The sequence below is a fragment of the Neopsephotus bourkii genome, unplaced genomic scaffold, assembly GCF_033783945.1.
Source record: "Neopsephotus bourkii isolate Nb327-2 ecotype Australia unplaced genomic scaffold, CSIRO-AGI_Nbou_v1 NB_1292, whole genome shotgun sequence".
NCBI classification, from domain to species: domain Eukaryota; kingdom Metazoa; phylum Chordata; class Aves; order Psittaciformes; family Psittacidae; genus Neopsephotus; species Neopsephotus bourkii.
The window spans coordinates 7601787-7629693 of record NW_026901776.1 but is presented as its reverse complement, the minus strand read 5'-3'; the positions used below and the strand labels follow the sequence as shown (position 1 = coordinate 7629693).

The following is a 27907-nucleotide window of genomic DNA, read 5'->3' as shown; positions in this document are numbered from 1 at the left end:
GCAATTTAAAGGGGTTTTTATTGTATTGCACAAAATATCTATGCAATCCATGTAGATACTGCATTAAAGGGTCCACATTTCCCAAAACATTGGCTGTCGCAGCACACATCACAAGCATTGTGAATAACCAGTGCCTTCTTCAGAAAACAAAATTATCGGTTGCAAGTTTAAGCATGTTGTGGCAATAAATGAAGAAAAAAAAAGCAAGGAGTATCAATACATACTTCTTTCCAAACACACAAATATACAATTTTCATAAGAGCACCAATAATGCCAAGCAACTATTTTGATGAGATACTGTATGTGTAGGCTCTGCAGTATAAAGCCAATATGCACACAGAAAATATATTCCAACTTTCAAAATAATTTAACCATATCATGTTGCATGTGTCACCTGTTTACAACATATTTCATATACAATGTCAGGCCCAAGCCTCAACTTGTGTAAATTTGTGCATACTCATTTAAGCAGCTGAGACTCTGGACCAGGTGTTCAAGCTGAAAAAGCCTTCAAATTGCTCACATCTGAATAGAGAGCAGTAGTATAACACCAAGAGAATAGCTACAGTGAAGGTATAACAGAAATGTTACTATGGAAAATGAAGAAAAACACTATCAAACCCTCAAATACAAGGTTCTAGAAAGAGGCCTACATGTAAAATGATGTCGTAATAATTTATAAAGTGAATAATGAATATCAGTCTCCTTTCTGACAATTAAGAGAGTCCCATTTATTCAGAAGCCCGTAGAAGTGAACTAACCAAATGTCATGATCAGTATCATCCTCAAACTCTGTTTCTTAAGTTTCTGATAATTAATACTGGTACTTAAAAACATTTTACATTTGCTGAAAATCGTTATTAAAATTTACCTTCCTGCTAAGAGAATTTAGTGTAATAAAAATCATGAAAAATAATAGGTAAAAAAATAGTATTTTAAGAATATTTTTAGAAAATCTGTCAAACAACTGCAAATACAGCTGATTTTTTAAGTGTCTACTTTTGAACTATGTTTTTCGTTTGGTTGGTTTTGTTTAAGTGAATCACTTGTAAAGAAGCAAGAGAGTACCAGTTCTAAGATTTATTTTTGTCCATTACATTGAGGACCTCATCCAAAAGTGAAGGTCCCAAGTCAAGTTGTAATGAGAGAAGAGAGCCTGCAAGATCTGAAAGGGACTCTTCTGACTTAGTCTTTGTCTTGGTTAGTTCACATGAAAGTTGGCTGTCATCAAATAAATCAACTGTTTGCCAATCAGTGCATCGTTCAGAACAGCTGGATGAGTGACTGTCTCTACCATTAGTAAAATGCGAAGAACCATCGTTTTGCTCCCATATGTCACTTTTGTATGTTTCTCCATCCTCCATCTGTTTGCTTTTCTCCTGCAATTTTTCTTCTATTACTGGCTCACAACTAAGCCTAGGATTTCTTGATGACCTGATGGATTCTTGCTTTGAATTAAATGTCACTGGTGACAATAAAGGCAACGTAAGGGCTTGGGAACCCCCAATGGCAGGAAGGGAAATAGCATTTTTGAGCACTGGTGATGGAGTTTCTGTAAACATGGATTCAGAAGTGCTGTTTGCCCTTAAGAATTCATTGTGGCCACCAGACTGGCTAAGTCTGGTTTCTCCTTCATTTCCAGGCAATAGCTCATACTTGCCCTGCAAAAAGGAGATGTCTCCAAAAACATCATGTTGTCCCTCTTTTCCAATGTGTATGGTATGACGAAAATCTCCAAGTGGTGGACTGATCATATCAGGAGATAAGATATCCCTTAATTTGAATTTCTTCCCTTTCTTATTGTTAGCAGCTTTCAAGTAGATGGGGGTCTTGGCTGGCATCTTGCTTGTAGCTTCTGTGAGAGGAAGTTATTAAAAAAAAAAAAAAAACAAAAAAAATGAAGGAGAGGGAATGGAGAAGCTTCTTACAAAGTCAGTTATTCTTGGAAGACCTTCATCATTATCAACATTACATCATTGTCTTGAACCACTCGTGCATATGAAGCTCCTTGCTTTCATGGTAAAGAACTGTGGGGCATGTGAAGTATGGGGTATCTCTCAGAGCAGATGTCTCAATGGAGAGCACAACTTTCAGGTCAGCTAGCAATCAAATGCCCTGCTACTTCCAGAACTTCCAAAACCTGCATGGGATACAAAATCAAGTTATCATTCATTTATTTTTCATGTTTCATTCAGTCTCATTTTTATGAAAAAAAAAAAAAAAAAGTAATATTTGGTAATGGTGGTAACAGTTCCAGCCTGCAGATTACCTTTATAATGTTGCTTCCCCTTATTAGGCACGATAAAAGAGTTTAGATTAACAAGAGCTACCTAATCTTTCTCTGACTTCATAGCTGGTTTTGAAGTCAGAGTTTCTGAGACGTGGTTGCTGAGCACAATTCATTTGATAAACATCACTACCTCAAATCTTTCTTCTCCTTATTCTAGCAGTCAAAATGCTGACCTTAAGAGAGCACATGCAGAAACATATGTATAACATTCAATAAAATTAGGCTTTTGGCAGACTCAGGAAGACTGATAAAGACATTCTGGAAACAGCTTTGGAAACAGAGCAGACCATCATGAATTAGAGAACTTCAGATACCTCCATTTAGTGCTGTAACTCTCACAAATGGTAACAAATAATATTTCTGATAATTATGCACATTTAGAAGGAGAGTCTTAGGTACTTGAAAAAATGCTAGTCCAGGTCTTTACGTCTAGTTAGAAACATCCAAATGTAGGTGTCTTAGAAGAAGCTGATTCTTGTGACTACAATCTTTAGACTACAAGAACTATTCATAGCAATTAGTTACAGACTAGCTCATGAATTATGTAGGCTACAAGGCTATGGTGACTCAGACTTGCTCTGTGCAACTGAACAAAACAAAACTATTTGGTTTGCAAACCAAATAGTCTTATTAGAACATGGTCTCTGAAAAGCCTGATACAGCAGTCCACGGGGGCTAACAGGCTACTGGGTCAACAAGTTACTGAAAAACACTCTTCATTAATGCTTTAATGGTGTATTTCTTCCTTACAGTACCAGTTCCTGAGTTTTGAGCAATCTTGGAATAAATGCTTTTTTCTCCTGGACATTGTTGTAATTTCCCCTATGAAGTCCACGGACTACTAGAGCATTACAAGTCACTCCTCCTCATCCGAATACTCAGCCGCAAATCTTTCACACTGTTCATTGCCATCCTCACTCTGTAAAGGAGCTTGCAGTTTTTGCACAAGAAAGACAGCTGTATGCACTAAGTGAAGAGAAACTTTCTAAAACAAGGGCTACTTTTGCTGACTTTTATCCATGTCCCAGCAGATACTTTCCTTCATGAAATTAAGCCCAGAAGAGTGACCGGTTTTAACAATTTGTACTGTATGGCCATACAGCCAGAATGTCAAGAAGCATTTAAGCATTTTCACAAATCCTTTAACCTGAGTAATTAGTTCCTGCAGTAGGGTACTTAACTGTGCATCACGAGGGGAGCTGGCAATCTAACCAGGTTAAGTATTTGGGGTTTTTTTGACTCCCGTCAGATATCCAGTGCACTTCTGATATCATTGATAAGCCCTTCTAGCAAAAATACAACAGATATAAAGAGACAAAAGCTATCGTACAAAATAAGCTTCACATTCAAGAAGTTAGGAGAACATTGTATACTTTTAAGCTCAATTTTGAAAACAGTTGACTGCATCAATCAGTAAAAAGCACTTTAAAATACACATCAAAATAGCAATCCGTTAGGATCTACGGAATACTAGGAGATTCACATCACATACCAAAACTCAACCAACTTCACTCCACCTCAGTACCGTAAAATACAAAAGTCAGTCATAAGTAAGATCTCTCCTTGTGCCACATGCCATAGGAACATAATTAATTAGTAAACTCAGTTACCTTTCAGTTTTAAGCTGAGAAATCAATTGCATTGTTTTTTTCTCCCTATCATTCTATGCAAGATACCATTCAGCTAAACAAAGTATCCTCAACTCTAGAGAGAGCTACTCTTAACAAACAAAGCTGAACCATGAGGTTGTTTTTTTATCTGGTAATCTCAGTTCTACCTGCTTCCTAGGAATAAAGCTGAATTCCCTCCATTTCTAATTCCTCATTCTTTCAGATCTTTTAATCTCTAATTAATGGCAATGTAGTGTCAGTGTGGTCTAAACTCATGCTTGTTGGTCACTAGTTTAAAAACAGAAGAAAAATCCTAGTTTATTCAAGGCTTTTGTAGCTTCCACCAGTTTGGTTATGTATCAAAATTCATTATCACCAAACTCCACAAGGAGATTTCAAAGAAACCTGGAGGACATAATGAAGCATCTGAACATCAAAAAACATTAAAATAAAGTGTAAATTAACATTTATTAGAAATAATACGGTTCAATAAATAAGAAGAGCACCGTATTTAACTCAAAGCTCAGGGTGTGAGAAGAATGCAAAAACCCCAAACAGAGCAAGCTTCAGGGCATCCAGACCTCCTTTAGTCTTGCACTATGAGATAGCCCCAGTAAGGGGCACTGTAAAACCACACTACTTCAGAGGATGCTGCAAGACAGACTCCGACGTCAAGAACTATAATCCTTCCCTGTACAGCAGTCCCTTGTGATTGGAAGCCCTTGCTTTCCATTTGGCAAGCGCAAGAGGCTTTACATGTGAAGAGAACTTTCACAATTACTTTTTGCTTACTGCAAACATGGTTTTCTCTGCTGAAAACAAAGGTTACCCTTGCTGCAGATTTCACCAGCCAATCTACTGAGAATCTGCAAATTACACCTTGTAAATAAAATATAAGGGTACCCTACTCAATCAGTAGGTTTTCCAGGTACAGCATAATATAGGCTTCAGAGGAACTATACTTCATTTCTGCATACCTATCCTCCTTGTCAACTACTGCCCAAAAGAGTACAGATTTTAAGCTACTTTTGAGCAGCTGAAATGTATCACAAGTCTGGAAATACTCACTTAGCCTAAAATAGTGTTGTTACTCATGTTTTATTTACAATCAAGGAAGAACCTATAGCAGTAGGTAACATGGGGGTTTAAAAAAGCTCTTTTAGTAAGAAGAAAAAAAAAGAATAAATCCAACTTTGGCAAATGAAGAAAGGCTTAATGAGACTAAGCCTCCAGATCAACTCCTGAAAAGCTAAAAATTTAATCCACAAAACTTTCACAAAAACCTTGCACACTCCCTGAATTCAGGGAGATTTAGTGAAATCGCCAGTACACATTTGGCTAAGAGAATGGACAGAACATACTCAAATCCTGATACCAGGCCACACATTAAAGCTCACCTTGTCTTAAAATGAGACCTTTTTCTGATCTTGCTGCTAAAAAGGTCTGTTTTGACTAATTTCAACTCACTAAATGCATAGCCAAACTGGCAGGCTAAATGAGAAAACATCAGAAAGCCAAACATAGAACTAACATTCCACAGTCCTAGCCTGCCAGCCTGAGTAGAAGACTTCAAGAGGAAAAACAACACGAAAGGATTCTTATTCCAGTTGAAGAGATGTTCTTCTTACAAGATCCAAGCCTGAGCCAAGCCAGAGAAACTTCAGCCCAGTGAAAATTCAGTTGTTGTAACACTTGTTCATTTTCATTCCTATCACTTCACACCCTCATATATAAGTGTTTTGCTTGGTAACAAAGACTAATATTTTCAGAGGCATTTCTCAACCCATCTTGTGGACCTTCTGTCCACTCAGCAATCATCACCTTTCACACAGCTCAAAGTTTTCCATGGATGCCTTAGTATACACAGTCTGTTTTAAAAGGACAGACTACCAGCAAATATCCCAACAACTGAGCTTACAAAGACAAAAAAGGGTCAAGGTGTAAAATTTAATTTGTGCTCAAATCCCAAAGAGACCTGCATCCCTACGTGTGTCCTAGGCAAAGAAACAAAAGGAAAGTCTGTTTCCAAAAGACAGAACCAGAAGCAAGCATATGCTGTGGAAAGTCCATGGGCTTTCTACTGGACAATCCCTTGCAAAGGCTCTGCTTCACACATCACTGGCTAGAAGCATGTGAACTTCAGAGAAATCCATTTCTAAAGCATCGTTAAAAATAACATGGAATTAGCTTTTGGAACAATTCACTAGGAGAAAACAGTCTGCACATTTAAATATCCAAATGAGAATACAGTTAACACAGCAAAAGACAAACTATGCAATAGGCTGCTGCAACTTTTTTACGCAATGAAATACCTGCAAGCATAGAATTAGGCTTTAGGGGTTCATTTTACGTATCAGCTACCAGTAGCTTTCATCAGCACAATCAAACTATTGAGAACATCTTTGTCAATGCTGTTACTTTCATTATGCCTGAAACAGCAGCAGTGTAAACCACATTCCCATTGTTTTTGTAACAGAGGCCTGAACTCATGCCATCACAATTCCTGAATGCTGGTAAAACAAATTCCCAGTATAACCAAGTCTTCAGGTACATGAAAAGCAGCAGATGATACACCATACAGCTTACCTCTCATGTTCCTGTGGGCTTAGGTGCCTGTATCAACTGGCAGCCTCTGAAAATGAGGCCACAAGTTTACCTGCTTCTAGACCAGGCCATCAGCAAGCCTCTGCTTACACAGCCACCACCTTCTGAGTAGTTTTAACCAAATCAGGTGGTAACACTTCTCCAGATTGCTCATCTAAATTTACCTTGTTTATAAGAGGACCAGCCTTTGAATTCATCTGTATTAATGTCAACTTCCCTGATCAGATTAGAAGTCCTCACCCCTTTGTTTCTCCCTTCATCAAAGAATTTGCACCTTTCTGATTAAAGCTACAGATTTAATTACTTTATAAAAACAATCAGGCTAATCGCACTTCAGTTCAATTAGTTTTCTTACACTGCAGTCAACCTACTTTCATAGATCAAATCTAACCTCTTTTATACCACTGTCACATACACCTTTTAGAAAGTGAAGGGAAAAAAAAAAATTCCCAGTCCTTCCCACTGCTGCAGAAACACAGGTCAGGAGTGGACCCTATGATGCAGTTCATTAATTTCTCCATCACCCTGCAAAGATCTAGATGTATTCTGCTAGTAATGGAAGATGTTAGTCCACCTTCCCCTTAAAATTCCCCTACGGGTGCAGACTGCACACATTAATTTACTCCACAGAGGCTAGTCATCAGAATAAATGCACCTGAAGTCTCCTCTGCTCCAATCTGGGCCTTGATGAATACATACATTATCTTACACATTCTGTATTTCCTTTCAGCCTTTTCTTCTTCAGATTAAACAACACAAATATTTCAACACAGGTAGTGTTTTCTGGAGCTGAGACAGCTTCCCCCAACTCCTTTTCTGGTCTTCCTCACCTCAACTCAAATCTTTATTTAAACACACCCAAAAGCAAAAACCATATTCAAGTGGAGATATCAATTTAACTCTTAATAGTGTCTGCACTTTAACAGCATCACAACAATGCTGGCTTTGTTTAGATGTGGTCCACTAAAAACCTAGCTCCTTTAGTGAGGAACTGCTGTCTAGCCAGTTATTCTACATCTTGATCTTGACTAGGCCCCTGTAGCAAAGTCTCTATACTCACTGCACTGCATTCTATTAATTTCAAAGACTTCAGATGATCAGGGATTGCTTGGAATTTTAATCTTGGCCTCTACATCATACAGGTTTAGCATCATCTGTGGATGTAAAAAGCATACATGCGAATCATTCATAAAAATATTGTGTACTAACAGATGGAAAATAGCCTTGCAGAATTCCACCTGATCTGTCTTTCCACATTAATAGTGGCTGAATACTCCAAGGTACTACTTGAAGCAGCTTGAATTCTTGAAACAATTGTCTGCTCAAGGGTAGGGAAAAGTGAATATGCTCTGTAATACAGATATATTGATGAATTACAAGGAAGGCTTGTAAAACTTCAGCTATATAGTAGGTAGTGAGAAATTGATTTTTTTTAAGCATAGGAATTAATTCATTATCAATCATTTTTGCAAGAGAAAACATAAGAAAGCTTACATTTTCATCTCCCTTGGTATAAATGTTTTTTCTCAAAGATAAATAGTGCACTAGCTGTGTCAGTAAGTGTAAGCACAGACAGGTACAAGCTGCTTAGAGTGTCTTTCTCTCCAGGTATCTTCCATTTCTCCAGCACCCTCCTATTCACCCACCCATACCTCACCCCCCATATCTAAGTTCACAAATAAAGAAAAAAACAAGTTCCCAGAATGATTTTTAACCATTGACCCTTTAAGTCTTGCCATCTTTCCCTGCATAGTACCCTTTCAAATGGATCAAGCCAGAGTAAGTCATATTAACCAGGGAACACTTTCAACTTTAAGCCACTAAAGTACTTGTGCATTATATTGAAATGACTGAGGTGTTTCACATATTTAAGAGTTTTTGTTGTAGCTTCTAAGAAATAAAGCAATGCCAACCAGGTTTGGAAAATCAACAACAAAAAAAAGATTAATTTTCACATTTCATTGTATCCTTCAAACAGCTGTTTAAAGCACAGCAGGAAGGAGCTGCTGAAGTTACCTGCTGTCTGAGCAATTGGCCCCAGTCTCCAGCTATTATTTTGTTCAGTATGAGACTAAGATTACAAAAGCCCTTCATCAACCAATAACCTTTATCCCTGTTAAAGGTACTTGAAAACCAACCAAGATGTTTCTCAGTCATCCTTTTCGAATGAAGTGAAGAGGGGGAATTCCTCATGTGGTGATGGTGGGGGAGTAATTTTAAGCCTTCAAATACACCTACCTCCTTTGAACCCTCTCCAGTTTTCCAACACCCTTTTCAGAGAAGATCAGACTTAGTGACAATATTTCAGTATCATTCTCCGTAACACCATATACAAAGATAAAAATCACTTCTTCCCATCATTGCTGCCTTGTTTATAAACAGGGTCATATTTCTGCTGTTACCCTTCCCATCTTACAACAGGAATTTTCCTGAATTTACAGGGTAGCATTATATTGCAAACCATTTAAGAGTTCCTGTGCAGGTATAACAAAAAGAAGTTCTCCAAGCAGAATAGACTATATATGAGAAATTTGTTATCACTGCCATTTCTTGGTTCAGAGTGGGCATCCCCATTCTATTTTTCAGGATGAATATATATGTATATTCATTTAATCAATAAATTTTGCCAGCACAGCTGGTGCTTGTATTACACTGCTTGGCCAGTAAGACTCTATTGCTTATATGGCAGGAAAAAAATAATAATTCAAGCTATCATTCTCCAGCAAATAAGCTGGATTCATATTTTTATATTCTTTAGGATAAAAAGCAAGGCCATACTACTTCAGAAAGAGAAACATTTTACTTGAATGTGCTCAAGCTGTCAATCAATAAATCAGTTGACAGTTCTTCATCTTCTTCATCAATATACTTCCTTGCCAATCTCTACCACCTGCAAATTGTACCACAGCAATTTTACACTTATTTGCAGATTGCTCATAAAAATACTGTGAAGCCCCATGCTGTGTACAATGATCTCTGCATTATTTCAACAGAACTACAACCCTCTCTGATGCCAACTTCTTTTGACTCTGAGATTCTAAATGTTTTTAATACATGTTTTCTTGACACTGCAGAGGACAAATGTTTTAAAAATCTGGCTGTGACGCAATAAAGTCAGATGCCTTATAGAGCCTATTTTTGCAGTTGTGCTTTTGACTGCTCATCATAAGAATGACTTAAATAATTCCCATTTCTTTCATCAAGCATTTTTTTTTCACTTTCCAACAGGTTTCAGTCACAGCTTGCTTTCAGCTTTGAAAAGTTAGCATCCTTCCTAGATTAATAAAAAACCTTTTTGTTTTCTTTTCTTCTACAGACACAGGAATTTAACGAGCTCAAGTATTGTGTTGTTTGGCACCATGGACTGAAACAGGTTCCTCTTTATTATTTTCTCCTTAGCTTTGTTGGCTGGTACATTCATACACACGGATTTAATACCATACAGCGTAGTTTTATCATGGGCTTTTAAAAACTGGGCAAGTGCAAGACCATGCAGATTTCGACATAGGTACATGTCAGTACAAAGTCTGGGACCGTAACAAATGCAGCAGTGAAAGTCAGGTTATGCTATGTCAGACTGACTGTGCAGTGAAGCAGTGTCACACATTTTCTCCTACAAAGACAGCAGACCAGATGAGCAAATAGCTGGGGACCATAAACTCGTAAGCCACAAGATGGAGAGGCTTAAAAACATGCCCATCAATTCTCTTAGGTGAAAGGAAAACCATTAAAAAATGGGGTGGAGGAAAGCACTAAACAAACCAACCTATTGGTTGACCCTATATGCCACCTAAAAGATTGGGTAACTTACTGCTCTGGTTGAAATCTCACCTGCTGAAGGAGAAGAAAGGAATAGTTTTTAGCCAAAGCAGCTGCCTGACCAAGTTCAAGGCATGTTCACCTAAGTGCTGGTATCGCCATGTGGAAGAACTTGGGAAGATGTGGATTGAGGCAGGTAGTAATTCCCCTTTTGATGTCAGCCAGCACTCATATCAGTTTAAGTGGATTATGAATCCACACCCTTTGTAATTCTGAGCAGGCTAGCATAGATGCCTTTCTCTTTTGACACAGAGGGTGTAGCTCCCCAACCCAGGTCTGCTCCCAAAGCTGGTTTAAGAAGTTCCACCCTAGATTCCTCACTCCTCACTGCTGGTTCCCAGTTCTGCACTGCAGTTCCTTGTACCCTCCATGGGCCAGCAGATTTACAAGCCACATGGCAAACCAGTCACAGCAGCAATTCTCCCCTCTGACTCAGTTTACAGTAAAGGCTTACCAACAGCTGCAATGTGACTGATGGCAATGATTCAATAGAGTTCAAGCCCAATATAACTACTGCTGTCAAAAAGGCATTCACTCCTTCCCCCCAACTGTGTGCACACACTTGACCCCTTATAAGCCAGCTCAGCACACAGGACTGGGTGAAAACTAACTGGGAAAGGAGTGTAAAACCACAAGGCTAGGAGTGAGACTGCTACTTGCAGGTGCAGCTTGTAATTTGAATAGCTCAGCCACCTCCTGAAACATCACTTAGAGCAAGGAGTTCTGGCAGAAGGGGTGGGCAATTCTTAACCAACTCTAGCACAAGGAAAAGCTGTCCATCAAATTACATCCGTATTTTATTCACTTCTGATGCAAAAATGAGTTGGTAGCTCCACTAGCCTGAGGGTTCCCAAGGCTGCTGTCAATTTGAAATTAAGTTTTTCAAACTACAGTTAAGATGTTATTATTGCTGTTTTTTTTCCAAGGATCCCTAGCTTAACATGTCCTTAACTGGTAGCTCCTGAGAAACGGCAATCTAAAATGAAAGCATCTTGCAAGATAATAATTTTAAAAAATAACAATAAAAAGACCCTAACCATCCTACCCTAAACTCCCCACCTCCAATTCTCAAATACCCTTCATCTACAGGTCAGATATTCTTTATCATCTCCTTGAAACACACAAGTGTCATAGGCATGATAATCATAGTTCTCCTATTATTCAATTCTCAGTGTTTAACTTGAAATATATATTTACCATCTTGAAGTGCCAGATAAGCTAGTTTTAAAGCAAACCTGAAGGCCAGAGAACCCTCTATATGCAAAGGTTAACAACGAGGTAGAGGTACAAAGCTACAGGAAAAACAGAAAGCTGCAGAGGACTAATCTGTTTTATTATATTAATAAAAAAAATATGAACCCTCTGCTCAGCAGAGCAGTTCTGCCTCCTTCACAGAACTGAATGGTCATCCAGATGAGATCAATGAGCATGGAGTTGGGGTAGGCAGAAAAAGGGAAATTCTCCAATGGATTACAAAAATCTTCAATTAATTTCCTTTTTTTTTTTTTTTTTTGGCCCAACTCATGCCCTCTTTAAGGAATGGGGATGAAATCATGCAGTATGGTAACAAATTTTGTTATCTATATGCAATTCAAAGCAGATTGTCTATAAAACTAAAGTAACTGGTTTATCTCCCTTATCTGAAACCAAAGTGAATAAACAGACACTACATCTTCACTATGGGTTTATACTATACTCCTAACAAAACAACTCCACTATTTGAAGGCACCATTACAGGAGAAGAAAGAATCTGGAGGAATAAGTGACAACTGACAGACATGCCATATTCTGGCTCTGTTCTGCAGTATGTCAGCAACACTTGCAACATGCCCCAGCTGATAGGGAAGCATCTCCCTGGCCAGCAGTGCTGGGCTCCCCACTTCCTCCTGAGAGCATTCTGCCAGACAGAGGTTCTGTTAACTTGGGTTGATTGTACTAAATAGATCACACTTCTTTTTTCTGGACTATATCATGTACCATCAGAGTGCCTTCACTCTTGTGCCAACAGTCGTATTTCACAAATTGCCCTTAAAACCAAGCACAGTTAATCAGTTTAATTTGAAAGAATATGCTCGACACTTGTACAGAGGTGTACTGCCTGAACACTCAGTGGCACAGCAGTAATTCAGCACTAAAGCTAGTTTATGGATTAGCAGCTGATGTATCTTTCAACCTCTAAACCCCATGTATTTAATTAAACTGTCTGAAATACTGCTGTCTCAAATCCCACTAAAGCTACCTTCTCAACACTTGGGTTTTACCTCAGCCAGTGCTCAGCACCTATCTTCACATGACTGCAGCCATATTTCAAAAGATAAATACAGCTCTAAGACACAGCTTAAGCCAAATTATGAGATGACAGCATCTGTATATAGAGAAGACTGGATCTCAAGCCTGCATGTGCAGACAACATGGCAATAATTAAATGGGTTAGGGAAACACGCTTTATCCAATGAACCCAAACAGACCTAATGTACTGCAAGTCAAGTCCTGTCCTTTGCAGCTTTCTGGAAAAGCAGTCTGCAGACATTCGTGTTCTCTCTGCACAGTGCAGGAGCTCCTGCTTAGAACTTTGCCTTGACACTGTAAGAGAACATAAAGCCTTCTGTTTAAAGGTCAATATTTCAAAGTCCTCCAAAATGGACATTCTGTTTTCAGAAGCAGCATCAAGGGAGAGCATATTGGCGGCAAAAAGAAAACTTCTAGTAGGCAGTCTCATTAGGGTAATGTAATCATGACTCATGCTCCTCACCCATTTCCTGACTGGGGCTGTGCATGATCAAAAGAAAACCAGTCACAGTAATTCTGCCGCTCATTAACATCAGCTAGCCTGAAAGGATTACAGACTACCAGAAAACAAATTCATTGCATAGTATGGTATTTAAAGCTTGGCATATACTGACACTGACAAATACACTGGTGTAATACCATACTCAATCAAAACAACAACTTGCCTTTGTTGTGAGAAACAAGCTCCAACTTCTTATGACAAGTTCTTGTACCTGAACAAACCCTCTCGCACACCTCAAAACACTAAATCCTTGGCATATGTTGGGAAAGGGAGGGCACTACCCAACTGCTAGTTAGTATCTAAAGAAATTCAAGCTACATGGCCCTTTGGAAGAGGACCAGGGCAAACTCAGGTTGCTACAAAACAACTACTGCCTTCCCAGAAAGACTGTAAAAGAAAACACACACAAACCAAAGCATGAGCTAGGCCTAAGCGGCTGGGACCTTATAAGAAAGGCACTGCAAGAGACAGTTTCTCTCTCAGCATTCATTCCTGTCAGGCAGCCCAAGTGAAGCGTGCATATAATGATGGCAAATTGGTGTTTATTTGTATAAAGAGTTATTCAGCAGAAAACAAATTTCACATCTTTGTTGGGACGTTGGTCACATTTAATTTGTTCCAAAATAGACATTAAGGAAAACCCCAAAATTAATCAGACATTTCAACAGAAACTAGGCTAGATGTTAGGTAACACATGACAACACCTTTGTACACCTCTCTGAAGGCCTCAGGACAAATAGAATGACTTAGGTTGGAAAGACCTTTAAATGTCATCACAGCCAACTCTTCTCCCTCCCTCCTATCTCAGCAGCACAGCCCTGTGCACTTGCAGGTCCCTTTCACTCCCTCTTTACAAATGCCAACTAACTGCTAAACATGCTCCTCAGCACCAGTCACTGTTCTTCTTATGCTGTTTCAGACAAGGGATCTCTCTCCCTTTGATCTCCTGAAGTTGACCATTAAGTGTATAATCCATTGCCAAATCCATTGTTCATAGAATTAAGACTGATCAGCAGTGGCACTCCACCCGCAGGATGTTGTGGACACCTACTCCAGGTGTCTGAAAGCCAAATTCAACCCAAATTTAACGACAGCCTGGCTTTTTAGTAATGCTTCATCTTATTACATAGAAATCTCAGACATTTTGCCCCTCACGTGATACAGAGTACTTGAAGACAGCAGCCACCTTCACAAGGCAAAAGTTACATTTAGGTCTGACTAAACCAACACCAGCTAAAAATACTGACCCTGTATTTTATCTAGGTTGCACTAAATACTTCAGAGTTGAGAGAAGCTAGCTCTGAAACAAAGCACACATATACCAAGGCCTTACATTGCATTGTGCACTTGCTGCTGGACTGTTACAACTCTGCTTGGTCATCACATGTCTTATTTATGCAGTTGTAACAGCACAGAAATGAGATGCAGCAATTCCTTTGGGCATGGATGCACCTCCATCTTGATCAAGAACAAGCTCTGGCCACATACTGCAAATTGTTCTGGTATGGGAGACAGTGGCATGCAGGCATAAAAATAAAAGAACAGAACTCGGGGACCTGTTTTCCTGGGTAAAAGGCACATTTATTTACTTAATCCTTTAATAAGGATTATGCAAGTTAAGATGAACTTCTGCCTTTACAGAAGGCTATTTAAATCAAATTTCTAATAGCTCTTGCAAGCTCCAGGGAGTCAGAACTCAAGTCACGGGAAGAGTGTTGTGCTGTTAGTGCAGTTTATCATCCTTCAGAAATGTAAGAAAAGGTAACCTGTTGCAGGGTACAGGACAGACAGCTGTAGTGTGACAAGAAACTGCTCAAACACTAGCAAATATCCACCTACCCCACCCCAAACCAAACAAAAAACCCCAGCAACAAAAAAAAACAACTATGAAAAAACAAACCAACTAAACAACAACAAAAAACCTCCACCACCCACACAAAACCAACCCACAAACAAACCACCAACGCAGCAAACAAAACTAATGTAAGGATAGTCAGAATCCAAGCCACAACTCAGTGGCCAGGTATTCTTGATCTTCATGTGGGCAAGCAAAGCAGAACCTGAGATCACTTTCTTTGTTGAGTGCAGATCCAAACCATATTCAGGAAAAAAAAGAAATCCCCCATGTAATACTGTAACAATGCAATAGTGTGGTGCTCTCTTCTCTTGTGAAAGTCCATGATGTTTCTTTTAACAGAGAGAACCTCTGTAGAAACACAGGCAAGCAACACACTTTAGTTCCACAAATACTGAAGAGCACATGGCCAAAGAGGCAGTACACTCAAGAAATTTAAGAGGGAACTTGCATCTGAGGAGGGCATCAACATCTCAGTGTTGCTGCTTCAGTGCTGGACAGGACAAAATGGTTGGACAATACAAGGCTACTTGCACAAACTCTCTGGATATTGCTCACATGGAAAGGAATAAAAATATCATAACCAAAATATTCTTAAACACAGTCCCAGAAAAAGGCATGTAACTTCCAGAAGGATGTTACCAAACTGACATTCCTTCTTTCCCTGTATATGTGGGTGCTACCTGGGTTCAGCAGATGTATGCTCCATCTGGCTGCAGAAGCAGCAGAGCACCGTACTTGGGCTCCAAGGAAGGAGCCCAAAGAAATCCTCACTGGAGGAAATCATTAAATTTTCCACCAACAGCTACAAAGACTCATGTTAGAAATAGTTCATCAACACCCTTACTGCTGTAGTCTTATGCTTCTTAAGTTAAACCACATCTCTTGGGGAAAGTGGGATTTTATTGTTGTTCTCTCAGAACACAGAACACTAAATACGAGTTACCCTACTAGAATTCAAATTAAAGGTATGTATTTTCTTAAACAAAAATCCCATCACAGGCACTGCTGTTAAGCTCTTGCCATTCCTGAAAAAGACCATAATCCAATTCACTTCAGAGCACAAAAGTGGGAAGGCAGAGGCAATTTAGCAGGGGAAGAAAGGCCCCCAAAACAATGAAAAGAAAGAAAATTTGCACCTGATCAGTAAACCAAAACTCTCCAAACAACACATTAGCAGCTTGCAGTACAACAGTTAAGTCACCAGGTTAGAGCTGCTGCTGAAGAAAGTTCACACCTCCCATAGTGTTTCAGACTGTCCAAAACAAGGAAGTTTCACCCAGCGTGCCAACATAGGCTTAAAGAGAATCACATCTTAAAGTGAAATCTCAATTTTAAAACCAAAAGTATTGTGAATACCTGAAAAATCCAGAGTGACCTTTCATCTGCCTTGCATACGGCCATCGCATTCCCCATGACTTACTATCCAGTAAGATGAACGGAGTGCTGCTTTAGAACTTGATCAAGCCTAACAAATAATGAAACTCCCTTCACACATTTTGCTAGCAATTTTTCTTATGCAGGAAAATAGACAGATTTTTTCCTTACATGTTTTTCCAGACACCGAAATGTTCTTTTAGGGCATTCCATTAAAAGGCTGCCAATTACAAAGTGCCTGGAAATAGCCATTTGTTCCTTGGTCAAGCAAGAATGAAACAAAATTAACATATCGACACACCCTAGCAGTTGACAGCTACTGATGACACTTTTCCCGTAGGTTAAAAAGCAAACAAGATTAACTGTTTGAGTCAGTCACTTTTTGAGTCACATAGTCCCTCTCTCCCTCCCTCCCTCCCTCCCTCCAGTGGTTAAATCAGTGTAATTACTGGACACTGTAACTACGGAGAATCGGATCAGGACTCTTCCTTTGCTAAACAGATGATAACAGAACAGGTACATCTGCAATAGAGGGATAGGTTTGTACAGCACCCAATATACACAGCTCCTTTTCTGCCCAGTACATCCACTCAAAACCAAAAGAATATTCCTTTTTCCCTGTCATGGGATATCAGAATAGATAAATTATGACTTCTTATATACCAGTTTAATATTTCTCTTTGTTTGTATGACAAAAGGCAGCATCACTCCCAAGTTATACTGATGTTACAAACGGAAGCTGTGGCATTTTTTTCCATGGGCTTTCTAGGACTTGTGTGAGCTTTCTGCTCAACAGAAGGACTTTTAACCTGTATTGCCAGTGGGGTGCTTTTAAACTTTTTGCCTTTAATTCATCACTTTCAGCTGGAGAATTATCCTAACATGACCTACATTACAAGACTGGGAATCAGGGGGAAGAGTGGAAATTTAACAGGTAGATAAAAATTAAGAGAGTGATCTTGATTATCTGTGTACTGGATTTGGCTGGGATAAAGTCAGTTTTCTTTCTAGTAGCTGGTACAGCGCTGTATTTTAGACTTAAGCTGAGAATAATAGGGATAACGCACCAATGTTTCAGTTGTTGTTAAGCAGGGTTTACCCTAAGTCAGAGGCCTTTCAGCTTCACACTACCCCACCAGTGAGTAAGACAGAGGGCACAAGAAGCTGGTAGGAGACACAGCCACGACAGCTGTCCCCAGCTGGCCAAAGTTATATTCCATACCCTAAAACATCATGCTCAGTATATAAACTAAGGGGAGAGCTGGCTGGGCACAACTGCTCAGAACTGGCTGGACATTGGTCAGCAGCTGGTGAGCAATTGCATTGTGCATCACTTGTTTTGTATGTTGTAATGCTTTTATCACTATTATTTTCACTTCATTTCCTATTAAACTGTCTTTATCTCAACCCACAAAATTTTACCTTTTCTTCTCAATTCTCTCCCCCATCCTACAGGGTGTGTTGTGTTTAGCTACCTGCCAGGTTAAACCACAATAAGGAGATGTCTGCATATCAGCAAGCTACTCTGGCTACTATTAAAACTCAATTAATGCATCCAAGATTAAAATTTGAGACTAAATCACACAGGCCTCACTTCTAAAACATAAGACTGTTCTCAGAAACAGCTGAACCTCATCCTCTTGTGCTGTAGTCACAAGGGGTTACTGCAATTCCCTGCTGCATAAGAAGGTACTGACAAGGGAAAGCGAAGGACCAGTTATTCTGTATTTGGCCACCACCATGTCCAGCCCTGGTAGCCACAATTCTGGGAAGATGCCACTAAACAAAAGGTTTCAGAAGAACCGTAAGACCGATCCTATCACTTATGTTTGCTAGACTGAAGGTAGGCAAAGCAAGGTAAAGAAAGAAAATGTACCAGGAAGAAAAAACTTACCAAGGCTTGCGGTGGATTCTCTATTATTTGGATTTATATGAAAAAAAATAAAAATCTAAAAACTGTCCATTGGGCAATTCAAACAATTCAGGCAGAGCCAGGAATCATACCAATACAGAACTGGGCAGGATTCAAGAAAGGCCTACAGCTTGTCACAGATAAGTTCCCAATGGTCTGTTCTAGCTTTTATCAAACTGTTGTGTTTGGAAAGTTCTTGTCTTTCAGCACAAAATAGGAAAAAAAAAACCCAAAACAGTAGGTATCTATGTTTGACAGTACTTCAAATCCTGCATGGAAAACTGAATAAATTCTTCCCTGTCAAGTTGCCATGAGCAGTTTGATATCTGCAAGCTTTACAAACTGTTTTTTACCTGATGCTGTGCAAGCAGAAGGGCACACATTTCACAGAAGCCTAGCCTATTCACAATAAAAACTAAACATTTTAAAAGTACAACTTTCTAACAAGGGTATCTGAAATCCATGACTGAGCAGAATACAGTGTCCAACTTCAGATACTCGGTTTTGAAGAAAAGCACATTGAAAAAACAGGATATGTGGCTTCATTCACTTTTACTTAAAAGAAATTGAGATAGTTCTTTAATTTGACAATAGTCTATGATTTCTTTTCAAGCCACATCTATACACTGTTACTGCTGTAAAACTTGACTTTCGGACTACGTTTGTACTTTGAGGATATTAACCCACGAACTACAAACTTTGAAATTCAGAAAGCCCAGTGACTACTGACAGCTACCTTACCAAATGGACTGAAAACACATGCTGAATCAGAGTACCTGAAGAATTACTATTTCATACAAGGACCTCCAATTTACAGATATACAGTCAGCCGCTTCTGCTTCCACAGATACCACACTGTTTATTATTGAGAGAATACACACCATTTCTTAAATAATGCCTTTTTAACATGTCCACCTACCCTTCAGATGTCTTGGAAGCTTCTGTTCTAAAGCTCATTTTCAGAGTTTTATAAACATCAGACTGCCATTCAAGCCAACATTTTCTACCCTTCATCTGCAGCAATCTGTAAATGCTTGTGTATTGGGAGGATTAGAAAGAGGTGGGAGAATTTTAACTGAGGCTGTTAAAACTGTTTCTCTAATGAGACAAAACAAAATTACATATTTCTACTCTCTTGCTCTAATGTAATGTCCTTTACTCCTATGCATACAGCACCCATCAAAATCCACAGCCTTGCTAAAACATTCTGGAACTGTTGTACTTTCAAAGCTAGTCCTGAAATTCAAACTTGGATCTGGGAATGCGTCTTTTCCTGTCACTGAATTACCAGGACAGAGAATTTGAAGGTATTATATTATTTTTGCAAGATTCAGTAGCTTAGCGGCTTCCAAAATCCCCTCTCTATTAAAAATACCACCCCTCCTGCTCACATTGCTCTATCTCACAAACAACTCAGCAGGAATAACCACCAACCCAAATCCAAAGGAAGAAGAGAACCTCTACATAAGAACTAGTTGAGTGGAACCAGGAGAAGGACAATGGGAGAAGGGATTGATGCGAGGATCCATGAGAGAAAGACACGTAAAAAGGCTTGATGAAGGAAAATTAGCTGGAATTTAGCAACAGAAGTTAATATCATGTTTAGATCGCTCATTTGGGCATTGAAGCCTGCTTCTTATAGATTCTTTGGGTTTATGCAAATTATATATTTGTATTTTCAGAGATCACAAATATATTTAAAGATTTACATTTCAAAGGATATACTGTTCTTACCAATGGCAGTGTCACAAAATTTACAACTTCTCTGTACTTGCTTCATTAGATGCTACTCCTGTCTCTTCCTTCTATATGGCTGTCAGCGCATATCCCAGCAATCCAACTGTTACACCATGACACAAAATAACTTATTTGTAATGTATATTCCGCTGCCAAAGCAAAGACACCCTTATAATCTCAGCGTAAAATAACTACTGCAGCTAAAAGTGAAATTAATTTTCACACAAAAATCTAAAACCTGTCTGCAGCATAAACTACTTGATTGTTCATCACTTCCATTTGGAGAGGCAGGTTTTATTTTTGCCCTCACAAATTCCTTTGGGAACTCCTACGGATTCCTAACCTACTTGCGCTCTTGCTATTGTAGCTTTTCTTCTTTGGGACTAGAAATATGTATTTTTAAGAAAGCTGTACAGCCCACTGCCATAAAATGGATGGCTTTGTTGGTTTTGCTGTTGACCTTAGTAGATCTTATCTAAAAGACTCTGGAGGCTGAGATGGGTATTCATCATGCCTGAGGGTGCATAAGACAAAACCAGAAGAACTATACAGCCTCCCTCCCTACTAATATCATATCGTGTAAGTGGGGAAGCAGCATACACCAACAGAGCTGCTGCCATACAAATTACTGGTTTGCCCAGTCCATTATCTTGCTCTTAACAATAGATTTTCTATTCAGTCAGTTTCTCTGTACCATTAACTACTTTGCATATCATTAATAAGGATCAAGTTAGAGCAGATATGATAACATTAACAATCCAATCTTTTCATTTAGGGTTTTCTTCGAACTGACTAGATTTTCTAATTTACTTCTAGGCAAGATAAGCAAACTGTGCAATGTGTTACTGTAAATTTGTATCATTGTAGCATCAGAAGCCCTAATCACAAGCCAGGTATCTGATATATTAGGAATTATGCAGACACAAAATGCCAACTACAAAATCTCATTAAAGACTGTTCTCCAGTTTTTGCATCTTTGGAAGCAGGGAATACTGTTAGCTTTGCAACAGGGTTGTAACTGCTGTGAGCATCACCTCCTTTCTATTTCACTTTTCCACTGCAAGTGTTTGGATGGAAGCAAAATACAATTCCATATGCCATATATTCAGCCTACATGTGGACACACACTGCTCCATTCTTTACCTCCATATTCCCATCTGGTTTTAAAATCCAAATAGAGAAGACCCCTGGGTACACTGCGTCTTACCCTCTTATGAACTGTGGTTACTCTTCCAAGCTCATCTGCTAGAGAGCCATGAGCAAGCAAAGAACCAGCTTAAACTTGACGAAGAGCAGTAATCTTTTCAATCTGAAGCAGGAACATGTGAGCTGCATCTGACATGCAGGACAATCAATGGCACTATTCTTCCCTTGCCCCTCTTTCACTCACTAAGTAGCTCTCTTACTGCTCATGTCTTCCTTAAATTGAGTTAATCCCTAACATAGATGCATAGGAGCCATGTATCCTTAAAAGGGAAACACCAACGGCTGCACAGCTTTTAGTATCAGAGATGCTTTGGGTTTTATTCTTTGTGGTTATAGAAATGTGTACCCTCAAAGCACCAATAAATGCTTCAAATGACAAGGAGCCTGTAAAATTAAATTTGATGAAGCTATCATTTCAAATCTGAACATTAGGAAGACTGGCTTAGCCATTTTACAGAGATAAAACTTTAACCAAACCTAAACTGTGCTTTACTTCTCAAAAGACAGTCTATCAAATAATCAAAAAAAAAAAAAAAAAAAAAAGAATGAAAAGTAATACTGATGACCATTCCCCAACAGAAATCATCATTAAAAGCAGTGGCAAGACTGCCTGAACAAGATGCTGCTCCTTAATGGTGGTCTGTCACATCAAAGCCAGGATATTTATGGCATGCATCTCAAGAAAAGAAAAGGGGAGGGAAAAAACCAAACCAAAACACTCACCTAATGCTCCACCACATCTTGGACTAATCTTTGCCTGAGTTTCAGATCTAATTTAACTAATTTCATGAACAAACAGAATTAAAGTAAAACTAAATCAAAGTATACATTGAATCATATTAACTGAGACAAAAAATAAGGTAACATTAGAGGTTTCTAGAAAATACTTAAACCTTCATAGAAATAATGTATGTAAAGACACACAATTTAGGCTTTACTTAACTAGAACTGGAGATATACACAGAAGGAAGGAAGAATTTCACTTGTTTCTGACTGCAGGATCAATTTAGAAGGTTAGAGTTTGCAAGTTCTGGAATGATGAGGAGCATGCAAAAATTGCTCTGGTATCACAAGGATTTTTTTTTTTTTTTTTTTAAGGTTCTAAATTACTTAAGTATTGATTTTGGTAAAATTAAACAGCTTTCTAATGAGAAGAACCCATTAGTGCTGTCAGAATCTTAATGATTATAGAAATAAAATACAGGAATAAAAAAATCGAAAGAAAACTGAGGGAGGGGAAGATATCCAGCAACACTGGCATCTTGTTCCTGTACATCACTTGGTACTAGTGCACTACTCAAGCACTAGAAAAAGAAAACAAACAAAAAACTGTCTATGACATGAGCTGACCCAGTCACACAGTGGGAGAAAACCATCTTCTGAGATGTCAGTAGGGAGCTTCACTGGAATAGGAGAAACAAAGGAATTGTTTATCAAAGCAACAAGATCCATTAGAGTCTTCTTCACTAAAGACTTAAGCCTCAAGTCTTGTCTACCATCTCCGTCCTGCCTCTTGTTTGCTTCTTGCTGAAGATTTGAAACACTATTACTCATACACTTACAGGTATGAGGGTTTCTCCTTGCGAAGATCATGACAGAGAACTCTGCCAACTAGAAAGCTAGTTTCACAACCTCTTTGGAGAAATGTTTCATAGACGCTGACTGTGGTGGTAGCAAAAGCACCTTTGATCTTCCTTGCAGAGCATCACTGAGAACTCTGAAGCCCATCATTAGAAATATCATATGCAGAAGAGTAAGATTGCAGAGTCCAAGAATGCAAAATTAGGAAATACCACGATTATATCACTTGTGCAACCACTGTTTGGTCACTTTACCACCTGCACTACAGTGGTGCCCAGTGCTACCACAAGGATCACGACAGAGCAGGATCTTCAGCTTTAGCCCAGGATTTCAGATACTCTTTTTGTTACTTCTCACTTCATTTACCTCACACACTGTTTGAGGCAAGAGAGCTATGAGAAAAAATGTGACCCTAATGCACCTATATATGTCTCACCGTTTCCTACAGGCATTTTCCAACTTATGGATACTTGCTTTTGCCAACATTTAGGTTTTTGGGTTCGCTTGAATTTACTGTTGTACTGTACAAACTTTTTTAAAAGTCAACTAAAAACTAACAACCCACTAAATCTATCTTTCCAGACTAACAGTTTACTTTTGGTTACTATTTTCATGGTAGTTTCTAATATTCTAATATGAAAAAAACATTCAGAATGAAGCCTTAACACCCATTTCCTTTGTTTAAGGCACAACATGAATATTCAGAAAAAAACAAAATTTTTAGAGCAAGCCAGTGAGAAACAGGCTTGAAACATCTGGTATTTGAAAGCAAAGACATGAACAGCTATTTATTTTTAGAACGTTCTCTATGGATGATTAAAACAAAAAAAAAAGCTATCAAATAGATCTAAACAAGTCTGCAGACCTGACTAAGCAAGTCATACCTAGTTTCAGTGACCACAGCTTGTCATCAGCACTTGTATCTCTACAGAAGGTCAGCTGCTGTTTACACATAACCACTGAAAAGTTCACTTAGCTCATTCAGAATGAGCCCCAGCACAATAACTCACTATATCAGCCCATTTATTTTCTTATCTAGCTTGTTCCCTGATGACCTTTATGACAGAAATCAAAGCAGTGTATCAGTCCCAGTGAGCTTCTTCTATTATTCAGCACAAGTAAACAACATTAACACAACATTTACATAGTTAAGATGCATCTTGTCCCACGCATAGCGAGGGTTGATACTCTTCATGTGGCTCTCCGGCATTCAGGAGATCCTAGTCATCAAGTTTTAAGAGCATTGCGTAACTTACATAATTTCAAAGATAAGTATAACAGTATTTCAAATTACTTCTGCTAAACATACATTTCAATAAAATGGTCTCACATAAAAAGCTACAGTGGACATGAAGACAATTTCAGTATTCAACTATTGCTTACTCATTTTCAGAGCTTTAGGTATTAAAATGTGCTACTCCAACATATGCTCAGCCTGTAAATGGCTTCTCTCCCCCCTTCAAGAAAACAAAACACAACCAAGAACCAGTAAAACAGATTAACAGTTCAGTAACCTCTCAGAAATAAGAACTCACAGTTGTGTACAAAAATTAACAACTTGCTCTTGTGGACTTAACTAGTGGCAGAACTGTAAGACAAACCTGACCCGTGAAAATGAAACCCAAGTAAAGGTATAAATATATCTTGCCACCCTGGCCAAGTCCATCTATTTGTAGTGATCTCATTTTTATCTTGGCAGTGTGTTTTCTGAAGCTTTACTGCATCTTAATTTAACCCATAAACAATGAGGAACCTAGCCTTCTTGTCAGTCAGCTCCAGCTGCTCCTGTTCTACTCAACTCCCCAGCAGTCATTAGGCTGGATCAATAACTTTGATTGATAACATTATAAACAGTACATTATAAAATATCATAAGCAATGCCCACCTTCATGACTGTCATCCAAAATATCTTTCTTATTTAATATGGCACTAAAAGTAGACCTCTTCTTCAGCCTGAACTTTACTTGAGCTTGTACTCTGTAGCTTGTACTCATTCTGCCATCCTGCTTCAGACAAAACCCTCCCCTATATAAATGGTGCTTCAAATCTTCTCTCACTGCTCTATCCAAACACAGCCATTAGCACCAGTTAAGCTGCTTCCACTGGCTACCAACTAGTCTGCTTTGCAATGAGAGGAAATCATTGAGAAACAGCCCTCCATGCAACACCTTAATACAATTCTCCCCACGTCCCCATTTAAGTTTAGACTTGAGTTTATTTGGGAAATTCACTTTGCTATCACACAAAAACCAAACAAACCACCCATCCAGAGGTACACCTTCGCTGACTGCTGCCCCTGTGTTGTACCCATAGGGGTACCACATCTTTACAGCATGGTGCCTGTTAGGTACTGACCACTCAATTAGTTCAGTTTTACCACTGTGGGAGGGAGAAGCAGCCTGTTCTCCCCAGTATGGTTCAGATCTTGAGAAATATATTTACTCTGCCTTAATCATGCAGGAAAGTGAAAGCCTATAGTGTTTTACATCATTATGAAAGGCCAAAATGAGCACCAGGTGACATGATCCACAGCAATTCTGTCAATGAGGGTGAGCAAGAAGAGGAAGAACTGGTCAGAGAGCATCACTGAGCCCCTTTGCCACAGCCTCACTGGCAAGAAGTGATGAATTTGATAGCAAATTCTGCATGGAGAGGGAAATTCGTTTTTAAATGCCAATTCCCTCCTACCCTGAACTATTTCTCAAGACCTGGGCAAAGAACCAGAATTTCTTCTATAAGAAGTCATGGAACTTAGAAGACTATAAACCAAAGCGGCATACCTAATTACAAAAAGCTGAGAGCAAAACATGTTTTGCCATGAACCGTGGCTTTCTTTGGTTACAGGAAAGCTGATATAAGTGGTTTGAAACAGATTTAGATGTCTCTTTGAAGTCAATGTGACATGTAGCCACAGCAAATGGGATGGTGCAGAGCCACGCTGCTGCAGGGAAAGTGTGCCTCTGGGCTGCCTCTTAGGCAATATCCATCTCTTTCCTTTCCAAAATGCACCCAGGCCACCTCCTGATGGTCCTGGCTGGCTCTCCAGAACACAGAAGAGAGGCAGAACCACCGAGGTAGTTTCTGCAGCCTGATTTCACTTCTGTGGATGCACAAGGTGCTCCTGAGAGAACAGTAACTGTGATTATCTTCAATCTAAGGAGGAGATAGGCTCCATTGTTTCCTTCCCAGATCCCATCGGCTAATGCTGAGGCCAGGAAAAATAATTCCTTTCAGTACTATCCTACCAAAAAAACCTGCTCAGCTCCTCTCCTCTGCATGCTGTAATAAAAAGCAAACGTTCAAAGCAAGGAGTGCCTTGACCATAGAAGCTTTCACTTACGTTTCTGAAAGCCTCTGCTGAAAGGCTATTCTTAACATGCCATAGAGCTAAAGTAAATCTTAATGCTAATGCTAAAAAAGGCTGGACCCTTTTCAGTGCAAGGCATTTTAAAAATAAATCCTTGCACCAGTAATCACCTGCTGATACATGCTTTTATGTTTAGCCAGCTGCTGAGATGCCACATCTGTCACTTCTTTCTGCCAGAAATGCACTTTCCTTTTCTGTCGGGAAGGAGAAAATTCTGCTCCTGGAATTACGCAGAGTATCATGATGCCTTTTTTGGTATCTCTGTCATTCCTCTAAACATCTGAGCCACGGCACATGGATTGCAAGATTTCTGGTGCTGTACATCTTCAGAATTGTTCAGCTTTAGATTTTTATACCTTCAACCCTCCGAATTTTAATCCCTACACTTCGCTGGACAATGTTATACACTTACAACGTACATGAAGCTAGAAATAATGATCGATGCCTGAGTAATTTCACTCCCAGGAGCTCTCCTTCCCTCGCCCTCCCCCCCCCCCCCCGATTTTTTTTTTAAGGGATAGTAAGAGATCAGGATCATATTTGTTACATTAAACACTTCATAATAAGCTCTCTTCCTATTTTTAAAACATAACAACAATCTCCAATGACGCAAGTCCTAAATTAATTACTTCCTCTATTTCGGTGTCTGCAATTTCAGCTGAATCAAGTCCCTTATTACAGTACCGCCCGAGTTTCTCCATCAGCAACCCCATCCATATCAATTCTTACTTCACTTCCCGACTTGAACTCTTTGTTCCACCACCAGCATCACATCGGGGCCCTGACTCTCCCCGCCGCGGGCTTGCCCCAGCCCCGCCACACGGTTATATCCAACCCCACGCAGAAAGGGTCAGCGAAAGGGGACATCCCGCACAAAAAACCCGTGCCTGTGCTGTTTCGGGGCGTTGTAAGCACGCCTCCAAGACGATGCTATGTCAGAATAATACTGGGGAAAAAAATTAAACCGATTATAGGGGAGAATTTCAGCTCGGAATTTCAGCGATGTAGAAACACCCTGACACAGTCTTAGCAATGCGGCTCCGGCATAACACCCCCCAAGGAGCCAAACACGAGAATTAAGGGATACTCTCCTTGGACACCCTGAAACGCCTCTCTCCCTGCCAGCCTCCTCCTTGTCCCCTGCGCGGAGACGGTGCGACCCCGCTGCCGCTCCGCAGGGGAAGACTGGCCGTACCGGCTTCTCGCCGGGCCGCGGCCGCGCAGCCAGCCTGCCCCGCTCCGCGTACACGCCGCTCTCTGACTTACGGCGCTGCTGACTGCTCCCCACCGCTCCTCCTTCCCAACCTCCTTCCCTTGCTGCCTCCCTCCGCCAGTGCGAAGCCGGGAGGGCAGCGGGGCCGCCCCTCCGCGTCCCCGGGTAGAGCGCGGCACCTGCGAGAGCCTGTCAGTGCGCGGCAGCGCCCCGTGTGCCGGGGGCTGTGAGCGGGAGCCGCGGGGAGGCGGCGCTGCCGGCGGCGGGGCTGCGGGCGGGGAGGCGGCTGCAGGGAAATCCTGGCACCGCGGAGCGCCGCCCGGGAGGCGAGGAGCAGCCGCAGTAACAATAAGGGGCTTTCCTTTCCTTTCCCTTTTTTTGTTTGGAGCCCATTACTTACCCACCCCAGCAGGGTTCCTTGGAAGCCCTCGGGTGGGCAATCGTCCCCCCCTTCTACCTACCACGGCCAGCTCGGAGAGGTGCTTAAAAGCTGACGGTTCTTCACACAAGCCCTCTCGCCTTTCACCTCTTCGACACCCCGGTCG

The 27907-nt window shown here is 40.0% G+C and overlaps 1 protein-coding gene across 6 annotated transcripts; it reads right to left on the bottom strand.

The window, feature by feature from the left end:
- On the bottom strand, positions 1 to 27907 carry CDC42EP3 (CDC42 effector protein 3). Of its 6 annotated transcripts, XM_061365875.1 has the most exons (3): positions 21203 to 21392; positions 19178 to 19282; positions 1 to 2140 (listed from the first exon to the last, which is right to left on the bottom strand). In XM_061365875.1, exon 3 carries the CDS (start codon positions 1839 to 1841, stop codon positions 1074 to 1076), a length of 768 nt encoding a protein of 255 aa, XP_061221859.1. In that variant the 5' UTR covers positions 1842 to 2140; positions 19178 to 19282; positions 21203 to 21392; the 3' UTR covers positions 1 to 1073. The 6 variants fall into 6 exon arrangements, with proteins under 6 accessions (XP_061221859.1, XP_061221862.1, XP_061221860.1 ...); XM_061365878.1 differs by lacking the exons at positions 19178 to 19282; positions 21203 to 21392 and adding an exon at positions 27889 to 27907; XM_061365876.1 differs by lacking the exons at positions 19178 to 19282; positions 21203 to 21392 and adding an exon at positions 27345 to 27577.

Coding starts and splice junctions, on each gene's coding strand:
- CDC42EP3 (XM_061365878.1), bottom strand. CDS start 1,841: ATGCCAGCCAAGACCCCCATCTACTTGAAAGCTGCTAACAATAAGAAA.